The 16,536-nt window shown below is 37.6% G+C and overlaps 1 protein-coding gene across 2 annotated transcripts in view; it reads left to right on the top strand.

Moving 5' to 3' along the window:
* The window catches only part of GABBR2 (gamma-aminobutyric acid type B receptor subunit 2), a 459,095-nt gene that overhangs the window by 97,556 nt on the left and 345,003 nt on the right, over positions 1 to 16,536 (top strand). For both annotated transcript variants that reach the window (XM_071455578.1, XM_071455586.1), the window contains exon 3: positions 7,505 to 7,642. In XM_071455578.1, coding sequence (XP_071311679.1) covers positions 7,505 to 7,642 — 138 coding nt within the window. The remainder of the gene's footprint in view (positions 1 to 7,504; positions 7,643 to 16,536) is intronic.

Genomic DNA, 16,536 nt, shown 5'->3' on the forward strand with positions numbered 1-16,536 from the left:
ACCAGAATATATTATTTGTTTTCTAAATATGTTTGGATATATTATTTTACTGTTCCTTTGCAATTTTTATGCTTTTCCATAACTCCACTTATTTCACTTATTATAAAACATAATGGCAATGGAAAGTATAGGTTAGGTTGGGAGGAAGAATTAAGCAAGGTGTTAGTCTCCCTGTTAATACTGAATTTTCAAAGATATCTGATAGGTGTTTGAGCACCAGAATGTCAGAAAAAAAACCCCCACTACAGTACCAAGAATTAGTTTTGCGTTTTATATATTTACACCATAAAACTGAATGTGAACATCCACAAGCAGCTTTAAGGATATTCCAATTCAAGAGAACATTATTTTTGGGAACATCCTTCCATTTCAATCAATGCTGATAATTAAAAAACATCTCTAAATGTAATATCTTATTAGATTAATGCAGAAGTGAGTAAGTTAAATAAAATGGACTGTATGTTGTGGGTGAGCCAATACAATAGGAATGTTATAAAATCCCCTCTTGTCTAGAAATATTTGAACTAACAAACACCAATTTGATTCAGGTAAGATGGCAGGTCCAACTGCAGAACAATCCAACAAAGCTCGGGAACTTCTACTGTAGGATCTGACTAATTGCTCATTTTGCACAATAGGATCACTCTAAGGCCCAAAAGTGAGCGTTCTCTTAGCAATTCACAAGAAGATAATTATGTTTTGAATTCCTGCTCAACTTCTTACATCCTAGTCAGTGTTACCTGAATTCCATTGCTGTATAGCTCTCGAACAACTCCTGCACAGGACTGGTGGTACAGATAGAAGAAAAAAAGAAGGAAAAAAAAGGCTGTGGATCTCTGCTTCACTGTGGACCCCCATGGGCTGCAGGGGGTCACCAGGCTATCCCACCATGGGCTGCAGCAGCTGGAGCATCTCCTGTCCCTTCTTCCTCACTGACCTTGGTACCTACAAGGCTGTTGCTTTCATTTTTTTTTTTTTTCCTTGTTCCTCTTTCACAGCTGCTGTACAGTGGGACTTTTTTGCCTGTTATATTAAACGTGTTATCACAGAGTTTCATCAGCTGAATGGGTTCAGCTTTGGGCAGTGGGCAGTTTTGGAGCTGGCCAGAACTGGCAGTCAGTTCTGGGGAAAAATGTGGGGGCAACTGGGGCAACTCCTGGTGTCTTCTCACAGAAGTCATCCCTGCTGCTCCTCTGCTACTAAAACCATGCCACATCAACCAATAGCTGCATTATTAAAAGGGAGTGATCTTATATCATAAATACACAAAATGCTTCTTGATATTCTTCTGCACTTCTCTGTGTGTTACAGTTCCACATCAGAGAAAAGCTTTACTTTTGTTTGAGAGAAGACTTCACCTTTCCAGCTGAATGCGAGTTTACTCTGAAAAGAGGAAGTCAAATTAATATCTGATACTACTGCATGTTTAATCAGGATGGAAACATAGACAGAGTCAGTTTTGATTACACAGGATTTATCTATTTGCTACATCCCAATTTCATTTAATATTGGAGTTCTTAAATTGGAATCATTCAGTGTAAATGTTATATACTTCAAGAAATAGTAACAAGACTGAAAATATAAGTCATATAATAAAAAAGGGTATTGTTGGGAAAAGTAAATATACTTCTCTTATAAGGAGAGACAGGAAGTCTTTGTTTATCTTGCTTGGTGGACTCAGTTCTAAACAGTGAACTGAGTAAAAAGAAAATGTCATTGAGCAAGAAGCTGAGCCTTCACAAGGTGTTTAGACAGGCTCTTAGGACATAAGGGGACAGAGGAGCAAGTGGTCCCCCTTGCTTTGGGATCAGTCATTGGAGTGGCTGGTGTCTCCTAAGGCAGCTTCATATAAGCTGCTAAATGAGATGCCAAGCACCAGTGCCTTAGAGGTAGCACTTGGTGAGCTGTCCAGCAGGCAGAATCAGATTAAAAAGTTGCTAGGTAAAGTCTAGAAGTATGTCAAGAGGTGTCAAGGTAAGAGAGTTAATTTACTGGGAAATATTTCACTGAATAGATTAAGTCCTCCTCTGCTGTTGCCAGTCCTTCTAAAGCAAAACCAAATATGACTGCTAAATATGATTGCATTATTTTAGTGAAATTAAAATATGATAGAGAAATCACATACAGAAAAGCCCACTGTTTGGGATGAGCTAACTTCAGTTTTAAGACAGAGAAGTTTAGTGTACTTGCTGGAAGGAGTTGCTCTTGTTTTTCCAATGCAGAACATGGGAATGGCTACAGCAGTTCAGACCAGACTTGATGCAAGTACTTGGCATTGTCAATTCACCAGCAGGAAAGGGTGAGATTTTGGTCTTGCTTCCCTAGAATAGTATCCTGGCCACCAAAATTCTGTGATTCAAGTGTTTAATGAGAAAACTGCCATCTCTCGATTAAGAAGCTTTGAATTGATTTTTTGATCTATGAACTAGTCCAATTTAATTTCATGTATTTGAGAACTTTTAACATTCATAATAACCTCCGGCAAGACATTTCACACCTATTTTGCGCAGTGTGAAGTGTTCTAGAACAATTGAAAAGTAGTGCTTTTTCTTTCAATGGATAATTATGTTGTCACTAGATGCTGTGGTTGTCAGAATGGAGGTTCCAAGAGCAATCGTACAAACTCAAGGAAAGAAAATCCAGCTACAGCAATTAAATGCAAAAATATAATTGCTGGCTTTTAAAGTACCTAAATTGCAGGTACTTGAAAACACAGATGAACCTTAGGGGAAGCATGCCCTGCCTGTATAAAGCAGGCAGAGTTTGTCAAATTGATTGACATTTTTTGTTGCTCTGAGCAGTTGTCTATATGTTCTTCACTGAATTGTCTGTGTTTATTGATGACTTTAAAGAAGTCATTGAAAATTAAATTAAAATAATTGTTGGTGTTCTTCATCTCTGAGTTCCATTTGAGCTGATGTTGTAACATAGTTGTCGATCTTTCTAGGCAAGATTTTGTAGAGGATAGGAATAAGGCTTCGTACCTTTGTTCTTTTTGTTCAAAGTCTCTTAATATATTTATGAGCATTTAGGGCAGATTGCTGCTGAAAGCTCTGATATCTCTTGATAAAGTTGGATATTTTATTATGCAGATGACAGCTGTTTGTTAGTCCCTCTTTTCATAAAGGCTCTCTAACATCAATTGTCAGTAGCTCAATAGACACCAAAATAGTTCCTCATGTTTACTTTTACTCAGAAAAAGTATAGTTGTGCCAGAATACAGCTTGCTGAGAGTTCAGCAGAGCTATCCAACAGCTAGAAATCTAAACATAATCACCATGGGACCAGTGTATCTGTCTCTGCAATGCTCACTGCTGTGCAACTCTAACAAGATCAGTTAAATTGCAAGTATGTGCTGTTGTGCTAACCCTGTAATTACTCAAACCTCTCAATGCTATGGAGTTGGCAAAACTTTTTATTGTATGAGAGCCACACAAATTTCTATTCTGTGCACCAAGGACTTGCAGTGTGTTATGCTTATGGCCATGAGGATTTCAGTGCACATCCTGGTGTCTCTTTCACTGTCTGCCAGACAGCCCTCCTGGCAGCCAACAACCCTCACAGGTCAGTCCTGCTGCTTCTCCTGACTTCAGTGATGTGGGCCTTCACATGGGACATCCTTTCTCCCAGCTGCCTTTGGGCCTTTGGGTAGATGGGAGGTCTCTCCTGTGTATTCAGCTGCTGTGCTGTTCTCTCCAGAAATGTTTCTTGCTTGTGTGCACCCCTAACGCCTCAGGCAGTTCTTCCTCCCTGTGTATTCACATCCTTTTCTCAGTGGAGGATTGTAGTTTTTATTTGTCAGCCATGCCTCTGAAGAGGATTCAGGAAGGGTCCACAATCCACAAATTCCTTTCACTCTTCTCCTATGCAGCAGTTCATCTGGCTATTTTTCCTAATTAAAATAGGCAGTTCTATGTACACTTTGTCAGATGCCAGCTGTGATATTAAGCTGTCTTTGTCACAGCAAGAGGCAGGACACTTCACAAACCTTTGCTTAGTGATTTGGTTGTATTTTCCCTTGTGAATTTTCCAGGTAGTCTGTATCAAGTCAGTGTGCTAAGAGATACACTTAATGTAATTATTTCATTAATATGTATGTTTGCTATTTATATTTTGCTTATTCCTGGCTTTTGGCTGAGAGTAAGCACAGCAATTAATGTGTTTGGGGTAGGCAGTTCTCAGCCCCTTCTCCTGAAGAAAATTGTGATAAATGACAAATCACATAAACTTGAAATTCTAGTTTTGGTAAATGTATTGCAACCATGGTCAGTGTTTCAATATGCAGCCAAGTTCAGGGGCCCAGCATAGCTGCCCTGTTTTATACATGGCTTGAAAGTGAGCTGGCTGAATTCAGGTCAGTCAAGTAGACATGTTGATGACAATTCAGGCAAAATATCAAAACTTGGTGGTAAAAGCAGTGCTGGCTCCTTCAGATTATATTTCTCATGATACAAGTTTGTGACTTTTTATGAGGGATTCTTTCCCTTTCATTGCTGTCAGTCATGCTACAATTAGTAAGACAATCAGTTTCTTGTCATCATCATGTGGCCAGGACTTTCTAGCTTTTGCTTTTTAATGTGGATTTTTGTTCTTATGCAGTCTTGAGTTGTCTTGTAGATTGCTGCAAAGGGTTTTTCCTGGACCTAGTTGGAGTCACTTGGAGACAACAATTCAGGAAGTCATTGGGTGGCAATATGATGGGAATTTCAGTGATTGTTGTCTTTCAACAGCACTGCTCTCTTTTATGGTTACATATGAAGGGTTTGGGGATTGAAGGCCATGAGCAGCAGCGGTGGCCACCTGGGATTTCTGAAAAAATCCAGTTGTTCTCAGGGCTCCAGGAGCTCTCTAAGGATACATTCCTCAGACTAGAGGCAGGAAGAAACCTTTTCTCCTGCTTGTCTGTCTGGCTTGGTAGGGCTATTATTTTTCTCTGAATGTTTATTCTTTAATGCTTGTGACAGACTGTTCTGTTGCTTGCAGGGAAGAATGTTATACACAGTGTATGTTGTGAAATGTGACATTAAACAAATGTGAAAGTCTGCTTTCTCCCATCTTTCTCATTTTTCCTTTCATTTCTGTCCAGTATGGCCAGCCACAGTATTAAAAGTTCTTGTTCTTTGTCTCTGAGACATACTTTAGACTATTGGGACAGTTTTGCTCAAGGAATAGGCAGAGTCTACTCTGATTATTCATGGTGGCCTAGAAGAGAGAGAGCTGAGACTAGTCAGGAGGAAAGTACAAAGGTGAAAACATGGTAGCCTTTTAACTGGATCCCATTGAAGAGAAGCCCAGGTGTTATTGTAGGTTTTGATTGATCAGTGATATATTGCAGCAGCATGAGCCTTTCCCTTTGGGAGAGATGAGCAAACATTTTGGCATACCTTCCCAAGAGAATTGCTGTGTGATTGAAAAGGGGTTGTTCTCATGCTAGCATATTCATAACCATGAAAAATCAAATAAGAAAGAAAGACCTTATACCAATTCTGGACTTCCCAGCAAGCTGACCTAATTCAACCCATAATTCCTGAAGTTTACTGCAGTGAGAAACATTTTGTAGGCAAATAGAAGTTAAAAATGCATCAGATGTTTTGTGATGTAAGGGTGGGTTTTAGTGTGGATTTTACTTCAGATAACATACCATAAGTCCTTATAATTTATTCATTCATAACTTCTACATGGCCCTTCACAGGCTGCAACTTTGGACAGTTATTTTACTATTAACATAATTTGTATTTCATATATGGCTTATATTCTTTTCAAACTGCTACTTAGTGATACATTTTGAATGTGACCTAATAAAAAAATAAAAATAATTATAGTAACTTGTTTTAAGTTGGTATGAAAACCAGTTCAGCAATCTCTTCTGCTGCAGCTTCATGCCATAAGGTGGATGAGGGAAAAGACTTGGCTAAATGTGAATTAAGTGCAGATACCTAAAGCTCTGTGTCCTTGGCTGGATTTAGATTTAAGAAATAGCTGAGCCTTCTGGTTGCACTTGGAATAAAGTAGAGTCTTTAAGTAGAGAGTGAAGGAGTAAGAATGGAGAATTCTGCTTCTTCCAATGATCACAGTCTTAATTCTCTCACAATGTGAGCTTGTCACCAGCACATTAAACTGACAGGGGAGCCTCTGCTGTACTGAGAAGTTTTGGGGTTTTTTTCTGCATTAAGAAAGAAAGCATTGGGCTATATTATGCAATTTAAGAGAGTCTATTCATTAAATATCTGTATCATTTTGAATAAGTGGGAGCAATAATTCTATTCTTGCAGATAGAATGCAAATATAATAATTTTCTTTTAGCATATTAATTCAGTAAGGAGATTAATATAAGCTTCCAAACTTCTTAGTCAAAATCTTTATTCTCTCTGCAGAATGCAATACAATTACTACTTGGATGCTGATAGTAAATGAACTGTTTTATTGAATAGTCGTAATGAAATACTGGAGGCTGGTGTGTGATAGTTCTTATAAAGAGTACATTCAAGGAAGACTTTGCAGAGGAGGCAAAAGAGGGCAGAAAACTTGTGTTTCAAAAAGAGATAGGAGTGGCTGTTAGTGGAGCAGTGGCAGCTGCTATTATATTCTGTTGGTACTTCTGACTTCCAGTATGGTTTGGAATCAAATTCAACCTTCAGGCACATAATTTATTAATAATCTATTGCAAGCTGAGGAATTAGGGTTATTATGAATTATTAATACTACTTTATTCAAGGATTGATATATCTTTTACAATACTGATTAGCATGAGCTTTTTTTCTTAATTTTCAGTCTTGGTCTCAGTTTACAGTAAAATCCTCTACACCTGAAATAATGATCAAACTAATTATCAGGGAAGCCAAGAACAGGTCAGGTTAGAAGGACCTCAGAATGTCATCTAGCCCAGCCTGACACTCAAAGCTGTGTGAGCTATGAGAGCAGAGCAATTAATCCTAAGCACTTCAAAAGAATATTTTATCTTTTGAAGACTTGGTGCTACCCTTCTAAATGACAGGCTCTCTGCTACATTTTTTTGCACAGAATACTGAGGTTGGACTGTAAGTTGATGCTCCTTAGGAGTCTTCTTTAAAGATAGAACTTTCTTTACAGAGACCATCAGTAGTCTCCAACTTTCCTCCAACTATGGAAGCCCTGCTGACAATCCGGTGTTACATTACAAATTTTGCTTTGGGAAATGGTGGCTCTAAATGGAGAGAATGTTTTGGTCAACCATTTGCTACTGGACTTTTTTGTTATTTGTCAAATGGCGGTACCAAAATTCTGGTTTTGTAGAATGAGGTTATGTGATGGTTTTGTTCTGGTTTTGTAATGATGCATTTTTGCTGTTCTTCTACTATGGCTCATTAGGAGTCCAGAAGAGAGTGCTCTAATTTTTCCTGTTTAGGTTGTATGTTTTTATCTGTGGAACCCCTGTTTTCTTTTCCTTGCCCAATTACTCAGCAGTTTATTTCTTATTAAATTTATTTGTGACATTGAATATTGTCTCTCTCTTTTTTTTTTCTAGTGTGACAATGCAAAAGGACTCAAAGCCTTCTATGATGCAATAAAATTTGGACCTAATCATCTGATGGTTTTTGGTGGTGTATGTGCAACAGTTACTTCTATAATTGCTGAATCTCTGAAGGGATGGAATTTGGTTCAGGTAAGGCATGGAATGGAATATATTCTAATGCTGTCTTGTGTCTCTGGATTTTTAAAAAAATTAGAAACTTAGCTTTGATGCTTTGAAAGCTTAGAATTTTAATGTTTCAGTTTTGAAGGCTGGTTAATGTGTAAAGATTAGTTACTTGTATATAGTGCTAGCTTTTAAGGCTTGGCATTTCATTGTATTCAAAAATGCTTGTGAGTTTGGGGCAGCAGTCATGTGTCTCAGTAGGTTAATTAAATAAGAATAATGTGTCTCAAAAAGCAACCTAGGTGAAATCAAGTTCAGGCATGGTAGGGGGGCAAACCTAGGACTTTTGAAAAGTTAGAAGAAACTCGTCCGGCTTAAATTATGGTTCTTCAGGGTATTTACTCAGTCTGTTCTCAGTCAGAACACAGTAATTCCTATGCACTTTAAAAGTGCTGGAAGTGCATAAATTCTAAATAGTGACTAGGTTCACATCTCAGTATTTGACTCACGAAGCACATTTATTCCTAGTTGTTCTTCTTTCTGACTTTCTCAAAGGTCAAGTTTGTGGAAAGGTTTCCTTTGCTGAGGAATCAGAATTTATTAATACTGATCTCTGAAATGCAGATGATAACAGCATGATTTTCTTCATTTATTTAATCATCTGACCAGTGATAATTTTCAGATGGATGGCTGATCGCATCAAGTTTTGCTTTTCTGATGTGGAAATACCCTAGCCTTCTACTCAATGTTCATATTGCCCAAAGATACTCCTTCATATATTTTTTTTTTCTTAAAAACTCTGAATCATTCTATAGTAAAATAAAAAAATACAAAACAATTACCTGAGGTTACAGTTACAAACAGGCTCCTCTTTTCCACCTGGAATACTCACTGAGAGTAGTGCAGCAAGAACAATGAGGCATAATTAAGTTTGTGAAGAAGATGATGATCAGAGTACAAATGGGAAAATCTTAGGAGGATAATTAAAGTAGCTTGTTAACTGTGTTTGCAATGCTTGTCAGATCAGATATTTTTTCCTTCTGCTTTGGGATTTTTTTTCTGATATAAAAAAGCAATTCCTCTGTGGAAACCAAATAATAGTGTGTCTCTGGGGAGAATGGAGAAAATAACAGAAGTCTTGAAACTAGCCTTTAACACTCTCTCTTAAAATTGGCCTAGTTCATGACCTAAAATGAAGTATGTGGCTGGAACTCTGTTTTTTCTGTTTTTTTTTTTTTTTTTTAATTTTGTCACATGGAATTTCTGTATGATGTAGGATGTTTTAAACAGCTGGGTTTCATTGTGCTAAAAACCTTATGATTTGCAGTCAAGTTCTGCCTAATACAATCTGGAAATCAATTTGTTCATGAAGTTGCTCAGTCTGAGGAAGGGTGATTAGAAAGCTTTTAAATTCCTGAATTTGTCAATATATATGTCCAATTATAGAATGGTATGAAGTATTGCCACCAGAGAGCATTTATTTCTCTGTGTTCAACCACTATAGCTGTGACTATGTCTTAAACATTATTTATGATACCAGTTCATCAAGGTGTTCTTGACTGCTTGGGCTTAGTATCCTGTGGGCACTAGATAAATCCTCACATGGAAAAATGGCCCTTTATGTCAGGTTTTTATATCTTGATTGGCTGAATGATGAAAAACCCACAACAGCATGGCTGGGAACTATGGCAAGGCTATACTATAAATGGTATAGCAGCACTGGCAATAATCTAAATATTGTTTGTGAAAGTGTTATGTCATATAGTGACAGCAATATGTGTATCTGCAAATCAGCAGATATAGCATGTATAAGATAGTAGGGAAACAGAGTACAAATCCTTCCACTCCTCAGGATCCACTGTCATAAGTGTCTCTGATTGAAAGCATAACTTGAATAGAAGGAGAAGATAGAAATCTGTGGTTCTCAGAAGTGGAGCAATAATATTCAGCCTGATAAAATACAAAGCTGTCCTCCCTCAAAACTTGAGACTTCACCTCAAGGAATCAAATCAAACTCACATAAATTGTTGTATGAAATCATGATGATAATGAAGTCATCTCATGTTGCAGTCAGGAAGAGGGAAAACAGCATAGAGACAAAAACTAACCTGACATTGTATTATTGAATAGAGGATTTTCATTTAGATGTCTGACTCCAAAGCTCTGTCCCTGTCCTTGTGCCTGCAGTCATGAAAACAAAGCTCTTAACCCTAGCAGGGACATTTGATTTGATTTGATTTACACAGGTGTCATGAGGTTCAGCAAACTGATGACTCTCTTACATGCAAGAGAAAAGCAGGATGATACTGCATTTTCTTGGGAAAATAGGGATGAAAGAAGAATAATACAATATAACTAAAAGAAAAATTACTTTCCTGACTAAATACAATATGAGGCTTGCTGGCTGCAAAACCATTCTGAAAGCCTTTTACCCCTGATTTCCAAGTTACTGGGTGACTGCTTTTCCTCTGTTTGGATGAATTTTTCTTTTCTGCCTCTTCTCCATCCTCTACAATAAGAAGTTGCCAAAATCAAACAGTGAAACGACAAGCCAAGAGTATAACGTGCTGGAAATTTTCATATTGCATTTTCTACTCAGGCAATTGCAGTAGTGGTGAGGGAGGGGAAGGAAACAGATTCTTTCAATGTGTCTTCAGTCTCTACTCTCCTTACTCTATGCTTTTGATAATGATAGTGTCTTTTTTACTTAACTGGTTAAATCAGGTCACTGACAGCCTGCAACAATGTGAAATAGGGAAGATTATAGAGGTTGAGAAAAGTCTCAGTCTGAAGGTGACATATCTTATTTCCATGTCATATCAAAAAACGGGTACTTTACCTTCTCCATCTTTACAAATTCCGATTTAGTTTTGATCAGCGGCAGAAAGGGAATTTGTGTTCTCAATTAGCTGCCTTCAACTGCTGGCTGATTAAATTATCTCTTATTGTAACAAAATTAATTATTTTTTAATGGAGCATTTTATATCTGTGAAAGGAGCAAGTTGTTTTAGTCTGCAAAGTCTTATGTCATCCTGAAGGACTTTCACTGAGGTATGCTAGGTGACACAACTTGGAAAATGCTTTTTGAACAGATATTCTTAGCAGGACAAATGCAGGCACCCATTCCTTAGCCTCTCAAATTGAAAGCCTCGCTGTGGGTAATCTCTGTGTTCCAGCAGTCCTTTGTTGAGTGACAGTCTGAATATGGGTTGGAGGCTGCCTGTCCATCTTTGATCTCCAGGCTGTGGAGTGGAATCAGTTTGAACTTTTGGTGGTTTAGTTTAAAAGTGCCAATAATATCCTGTGCCTTTGACAGTGGGCCTCAAAGGCACAAGAGTGGAAAGTTGCTGTTCTGTAAGGGGAATGCATCAATGTCAAATTCTTCCATATTAATCTTACCCCCATTCCCTTTCAATATGTATTCAAGGCAATTAAAGAGTGAAGAAGAATCATGAAGAGTATCTCTTAATATCTTTCAAAAGATAAATTATGTATTTTTATTCTCTACATCAAAGCATTCCTACTAGTATCCAGTTAGTGTGAAACGGAGGAGATCATTAGTTATTCAGTCTTTCTCTTCTATTTCAGTATATCCATCAACTGTTATATCCATGTGAATTTCTTACAGTGGCAAAAGTATCTATTTTATATAGATTGCTGCTTCTCCTGTTTTTCATTGTCATCTCTCACTTTTCCTAATTGCTTTGTTAACACAGACATTTAATCAGCATGATGATTTTGACCACACTGGTCATCTCTCTTAATCTGTGGAACTCCTTCTCAATTTTTGGAGATTCATCTTTTTCTGCTATTGTGCCATTGATGTTCTCTTACAGCCTGCTTCATTTACAATATCATTTAACTCTGGAAATAAGCTTCTGCCAGAAACAAAGTATAAATTTTTGTGCTTCCTCAGAATATCCTCTGTTCCTACATATTTTATGTAATCTAGTCATAACTGCTGGCTTGTAGGCAAGTAACTCCTTCAGGCAATACAGTGATTAGATTGTAATGACATTCAAAACTCAGGAACCTTATTTTGGATTCAGCATCTCATGTTGGAAAGTTTTCTAACAAAATTATAGGTACTCTAATCATGATATATTACTGCTCACTCTTGGGCATATTAATGTAGGATGAGTTCCTGTGTTAGAAAGGGGAGTTGGAAAGGGAAAATTCCTGGTTCTCATGCAATTGGATATTAAAGAGCCTACCCTGAGATTTGTTTTATTGTCCCAGAGGTCCATAGGTATTCAAATCCCACCTCTGAATTACTGAAAAGGCTGCTGGTGTTCAAGAAAATTGGTGATGTTTCTAGCTTTTGCTTCCCTTCTGAAACAAGGCTGATGTGATTGCACTGTCAGTTCCTCCTAGGAATTTCTGACCAATGGCCAATCACAACCCAGTTTTAACAAGGGATTTCCCAAAGATTGTTAGCTTGTACACATTGCTGTGAAAATGAGCTTCTGTGGAATGAAGAGGAGGCTGCACTATGAGCACAGAGAACTTAGGGCCAGCTCTGCTGTGTTGTCCTACATGTCCAGCTGCTCTTTAGGGAAAGGGAATTGATTGGATTGAGAAGATTGCTAAAAAAAAACAGCAGAAAAAAATTGAGGAAACACAAAGGGAGGGTGAAACTCAGAAGGGTATGAAGTAGGAGCTGAGGTGTGTGTTTGTAGAAGCCTAGGACACTGTATCTCTAAGAAACCAGGCTTTAATAGGTGTCTGTTACTCATAAAAATTATTGTTAACACAGAATTTCAAGCTATGTTCAAGTTAAAATGATGTGCTTTACCATGAAAGTACTGCAGGTCATCACAGAGATTTCTATACTGGCCACTGAATCAAATTCCTTTTGTTAATATCTGAATTTTCTAAATCCTTATACTTGTTACCTGGAGCTCCAGCATGGACACATAAAACATTTGATAAAAGAGTGTGGTGTTTTATTTTCTTTTTAGCCTTTTTCATCATGTTTGCTCCAGTACAGTGAGTTTGTGCTACTTTTGCCTTCACTGCACAATTTTCATATATTATTAGTTTGAGTAATGAAAAGGGCATTTAAACTAGTCTTTGCCTAAGAAGATTAGCTACTTCTATCTATGTGATGCAGGCAGTCCCTCTTGAAGAGGCCTTTTTCCCACTGGAATATGACCTGATGCACCAACAAACTAGAATCTTCTTTTTGGCTCATAATTCACTATTGTAATCTTCTTTTTCTTCTTTTTTTTCTATTTTTTTTTCTCCTGGGATTGGAGGGATTTTATAAATTTTCTGTATTTGTGTTGTGCTTTTAATAGAAAAAGTGCATGAGGGAAAGACACCTCTTGAGGCCTTATTATGTAAGATGCAAACCTGAGGACATTCTGGTCCTGCTTTCAGGAGTTAGCTGAGCACATAAGGAAGTTTTGCTCACTTCTCTGTAGGAATACCCAGGAGCAGGAGAAAAGCAGAGTAGGTCTGACCTTCAGGCGGAATTTCCTGTGAAGTTTCTCCTCATTTGAGAGAAGCTGTGGTGAATTTGGAGGGAGACAGACCTTTTAGTTCTGCAAATCCTCCCCCTGGTACAAGCTGCCAGCAGGAGCCCTGCCATTATTGATGAACCCTCCTGAAGACTTGCAGCTGCTGCTGGAGAAGAGGGTGCATGGGGAGTTGAAACAGATGATCAGTGCCATACCTGCTAATTAGGCTGTGTGTCTCAGTGTGGGGATGGATGCATACGTGCACAAGGTAGAGCAGACCTGGAAGCAGTTGTATGTTTACCTTTCAGCTTAGAGAAATGGATGTGGCAGTACAGCAGACAAGACTGGTCTAGGGCAAAAGAATTACTTTAGTGACAAAGGTCCTTCCACAGCACTGCTGAGTCCCAGTGCATTATTGCAGTTGTACCCGAGGGGAGACATTTGCATCGCTTTGCTGTTAAGAGCAGAAACGTGGTCCACAAAATTTAAATTGCAAAGTTCAGAAAATTTCCAGGCTGAGGTATGGCAAGAAGTGCACATCCTAAATTTCAAATGCACTGCAAGATATAGGAGGACCTTCTTTTCTCCTCTTCTTTTCTTTTCTCCTCTTCTTTTCTTTTCTCCTCTTCTTTTCTTTTCTCCTCTTCTTTTCTTTTCTCCTCTTCTTTTCTTTTCTCCTCTTCTTTTCTTTTCTCCTCTTCTTTTCTTTTCTCCTCTTCTTTTCTTTTCTCCTCTTCTTTTCTTTTCTCCTCTTCTTTTCTTTTCTCCTCTTCTTTTCTTTTCTCCTCTTCTTTTCACCTTCTGCCTAAATGTATGACATTGATTCTATGGCTGAACCTGTCTTTCCATCAATTTGAAACTGGCTTCTATCCAGTGTTCACTTTTATTTAAATATGGTGAGCTGCTCTTTTTCATCTTGTTTGTCCTGCAGAAAACATCAAAACTACAATTTATAGTCTAGTTTTTGCCTTTGATCTAGTGTTTAAGGTTCAGTTCACTACACTACATAAAGTGGGAATAAAAGACTTTTAATACAGCTCTAGAGTTAGGTCAAAGCAGTTCAAGACTTCAAGACTAAAGCTGTATATTTATTCTAAGATGATTTGCATGTTCTAGCATGCAAATTCAAAAATGGGGTTCAAAAAAACTCCCAATTTTTTTCTTATTTTTCTTCTTCTTAGCTGTTTGGTCATATTCATTCAATCACTTTTGTTTAGTGTTGGATCAATAATAATAAATGAATGAATGATGGCCTCAGAAACTGAAACACACTGAAAAGGCATGGGTGTCACTTTGCCTTGCAGTATAATTTATGCTTGGGAAAACATTTAATTCTGAACAAATCAGATATTCCCTCTGTCTGAATCCGAATGGTCTCTTGAACAAAAATAAAATACATTAAAAATATCCCAAACACACCGTGTAATACATAGGCATTGATGGATTTTTTTAAAAATACAAAGCCTTGTGTTATAATGCTAACACACATTATTGTGAGGTGTTTAAAATGTCCAGGTTAATTTATAATTAGAATAAATAATGGCTGTGAACTTTGGTATTTGGGTTTTTTTTTTTCTTTCCTCCATGTAATTTTTTATTTTTGCACTGCTTGTATTGCTGGATTTTTTTTCAGTTGTTCTTTTTTCTTTCCCATTGTGCTAATTTCTATTAAACAGGCCTGAAGTCTTTTCTCATGTGGCTTTTGCAGCCCCACAGCTAGGATAGCCTTGCCAGGTAGAATTTTACTTATCAAAATGTTTAAGTATTGCACCTTGCAGGTATTGCAGAGCTTCCTTCCCTGCTACAAAGGTACCCCTTACTGCTCCCTCAGGCTGCTATTTGCTGCTGCCTTCTCTGGAGGGGTTATAGGAGGGGAGGTAGAGGGGCAATTTTGGTTCCCAGCTCTTCCTTCTGTCGTCTTCCCTGTTCTGATATGATAGGGAGATTTAAGATTTGCTTCTTTGTAAAGTCACTTGTAGTTCAGCATCTTCTTTATGCTGAATAAGGATGACTTATATGTGATATGCACCTATTTCTTTCTCAGATTTGAGATTATTTTTATGACACATTTTCTAGTACTTTGTTAGATGTCTGTTTTTTGGGGTTTTTTTATGGTTTAACCCACTGGACAAAAGTGTTGCTAAATTTTGGTATAGCACTGTGTTTTCACTTGACTTTTTCTGGGAAATGTCATACAATTTGTGGGGATGTAGCTCTGTGACATTAATGCCCCATTAATGACAATATTTGATTTATTCACAGTTACACCAGCCCAAAGAATCATATTTTAATTCATTAATCCCATTGGTTTCATTACTCTGTGACCCAAAAACTTGTCTAGAATCTCCCATTGCTTAGTGGGAGCATTTTTATAGTTTCTCAGCAATTGCAGCACTGAATTTTGAGCTGGCTCATGCATTTTCCCCTTTGCCTGACTCTACGAATCTTGTTTCTCTCTCATTGCAAGCTCTCTCAGGGAGATCAGATGCTAAATAGCTGTCCATCTGTATATGGTTTTTCTGCTTTAAAGGTTATATTGATTTAAAGCTATCTTATTTGACTGAAAATCACTTAGCACTTTTTGGCTGGTTTTTGGCAATCATTATTAATTTATTCCAAAATGGTCAGACTATAATATTGTATTTCTCTGACTATTGCAATATTTCAAATATTCAAGGAAATCAGTTTCAAGCTTCTTTTACCACAAGATCCCCAAATGTGGTTTTTCTGGTTATTTTCACTACACCTATGATTTCTGCAAAGCTGGAATTGGTTATTTTGGTGTGCTACTTGTCAGAGTGACTACTGTGATTTGTCTCTTAAACAAGCAGCACTGAGTGTGCTCTACAAAACCAGCTGGCTGGCCTGTTTCTCAGGAGTCTGCCTGGAAAGCCCTGGGGTTGTTTTCTCTCCAGTCCCTTTGGCCAGCCTGGCTTGAGTGGCCTTATGTGGAGTGGCACCCTCTGCCATAGCTGCTGTTTTCCTTGGAAACACACAAACCTGTCCACAGTAAGAAGGCAAATACATCAACAACTAATAATAACTAACAAATAACAAATACAACTTGACAGCTAAGTCAAGGCAAAATTGATATGATAAATTTTGTTTCTTCATACTGTGGCTCCCACAGCCTTAAATTCACTTCTTCCTTTCATTGTCTCTCATTTAAATGTTTTTCTTCATGTCACTCTTCTATTACAGAACAAGGAAAGCATTTTCATGTGGTAAATTAACCTGTTTTTCCCTGAATGTTGTTTGGCAGCTGTTACTTAATTACTTATTTTGAGGAATAGCTTAATTCATACAAATTTGGTATCAACAGCACCTGGGCATAAATTGAAGAACAAACTAATACACCAAGAAATTGGAAGAAGAATAATCATTGCCATGAAATTTTGAAATTGAAATAAAATATTGGTCTTCAAAAACAGAAGAAGTTTAATTGTGGTCCATTAAGGA

Source organism: Agelaius tricolor, unplaced genomic scaffold (genome assembly GCF_023055355.1).
Source record: "Agelaius tricolor isolate 1412-34295 unplaced genomic scaffold, bAgeTri1.0.p SCAF_2, whole genome shotgun sequence".
NCBI lineage: Eukaryota > Metazoa > Chordata > Aves > Passeriformes > Icteridae > Agelaius > Agelaius tricolor.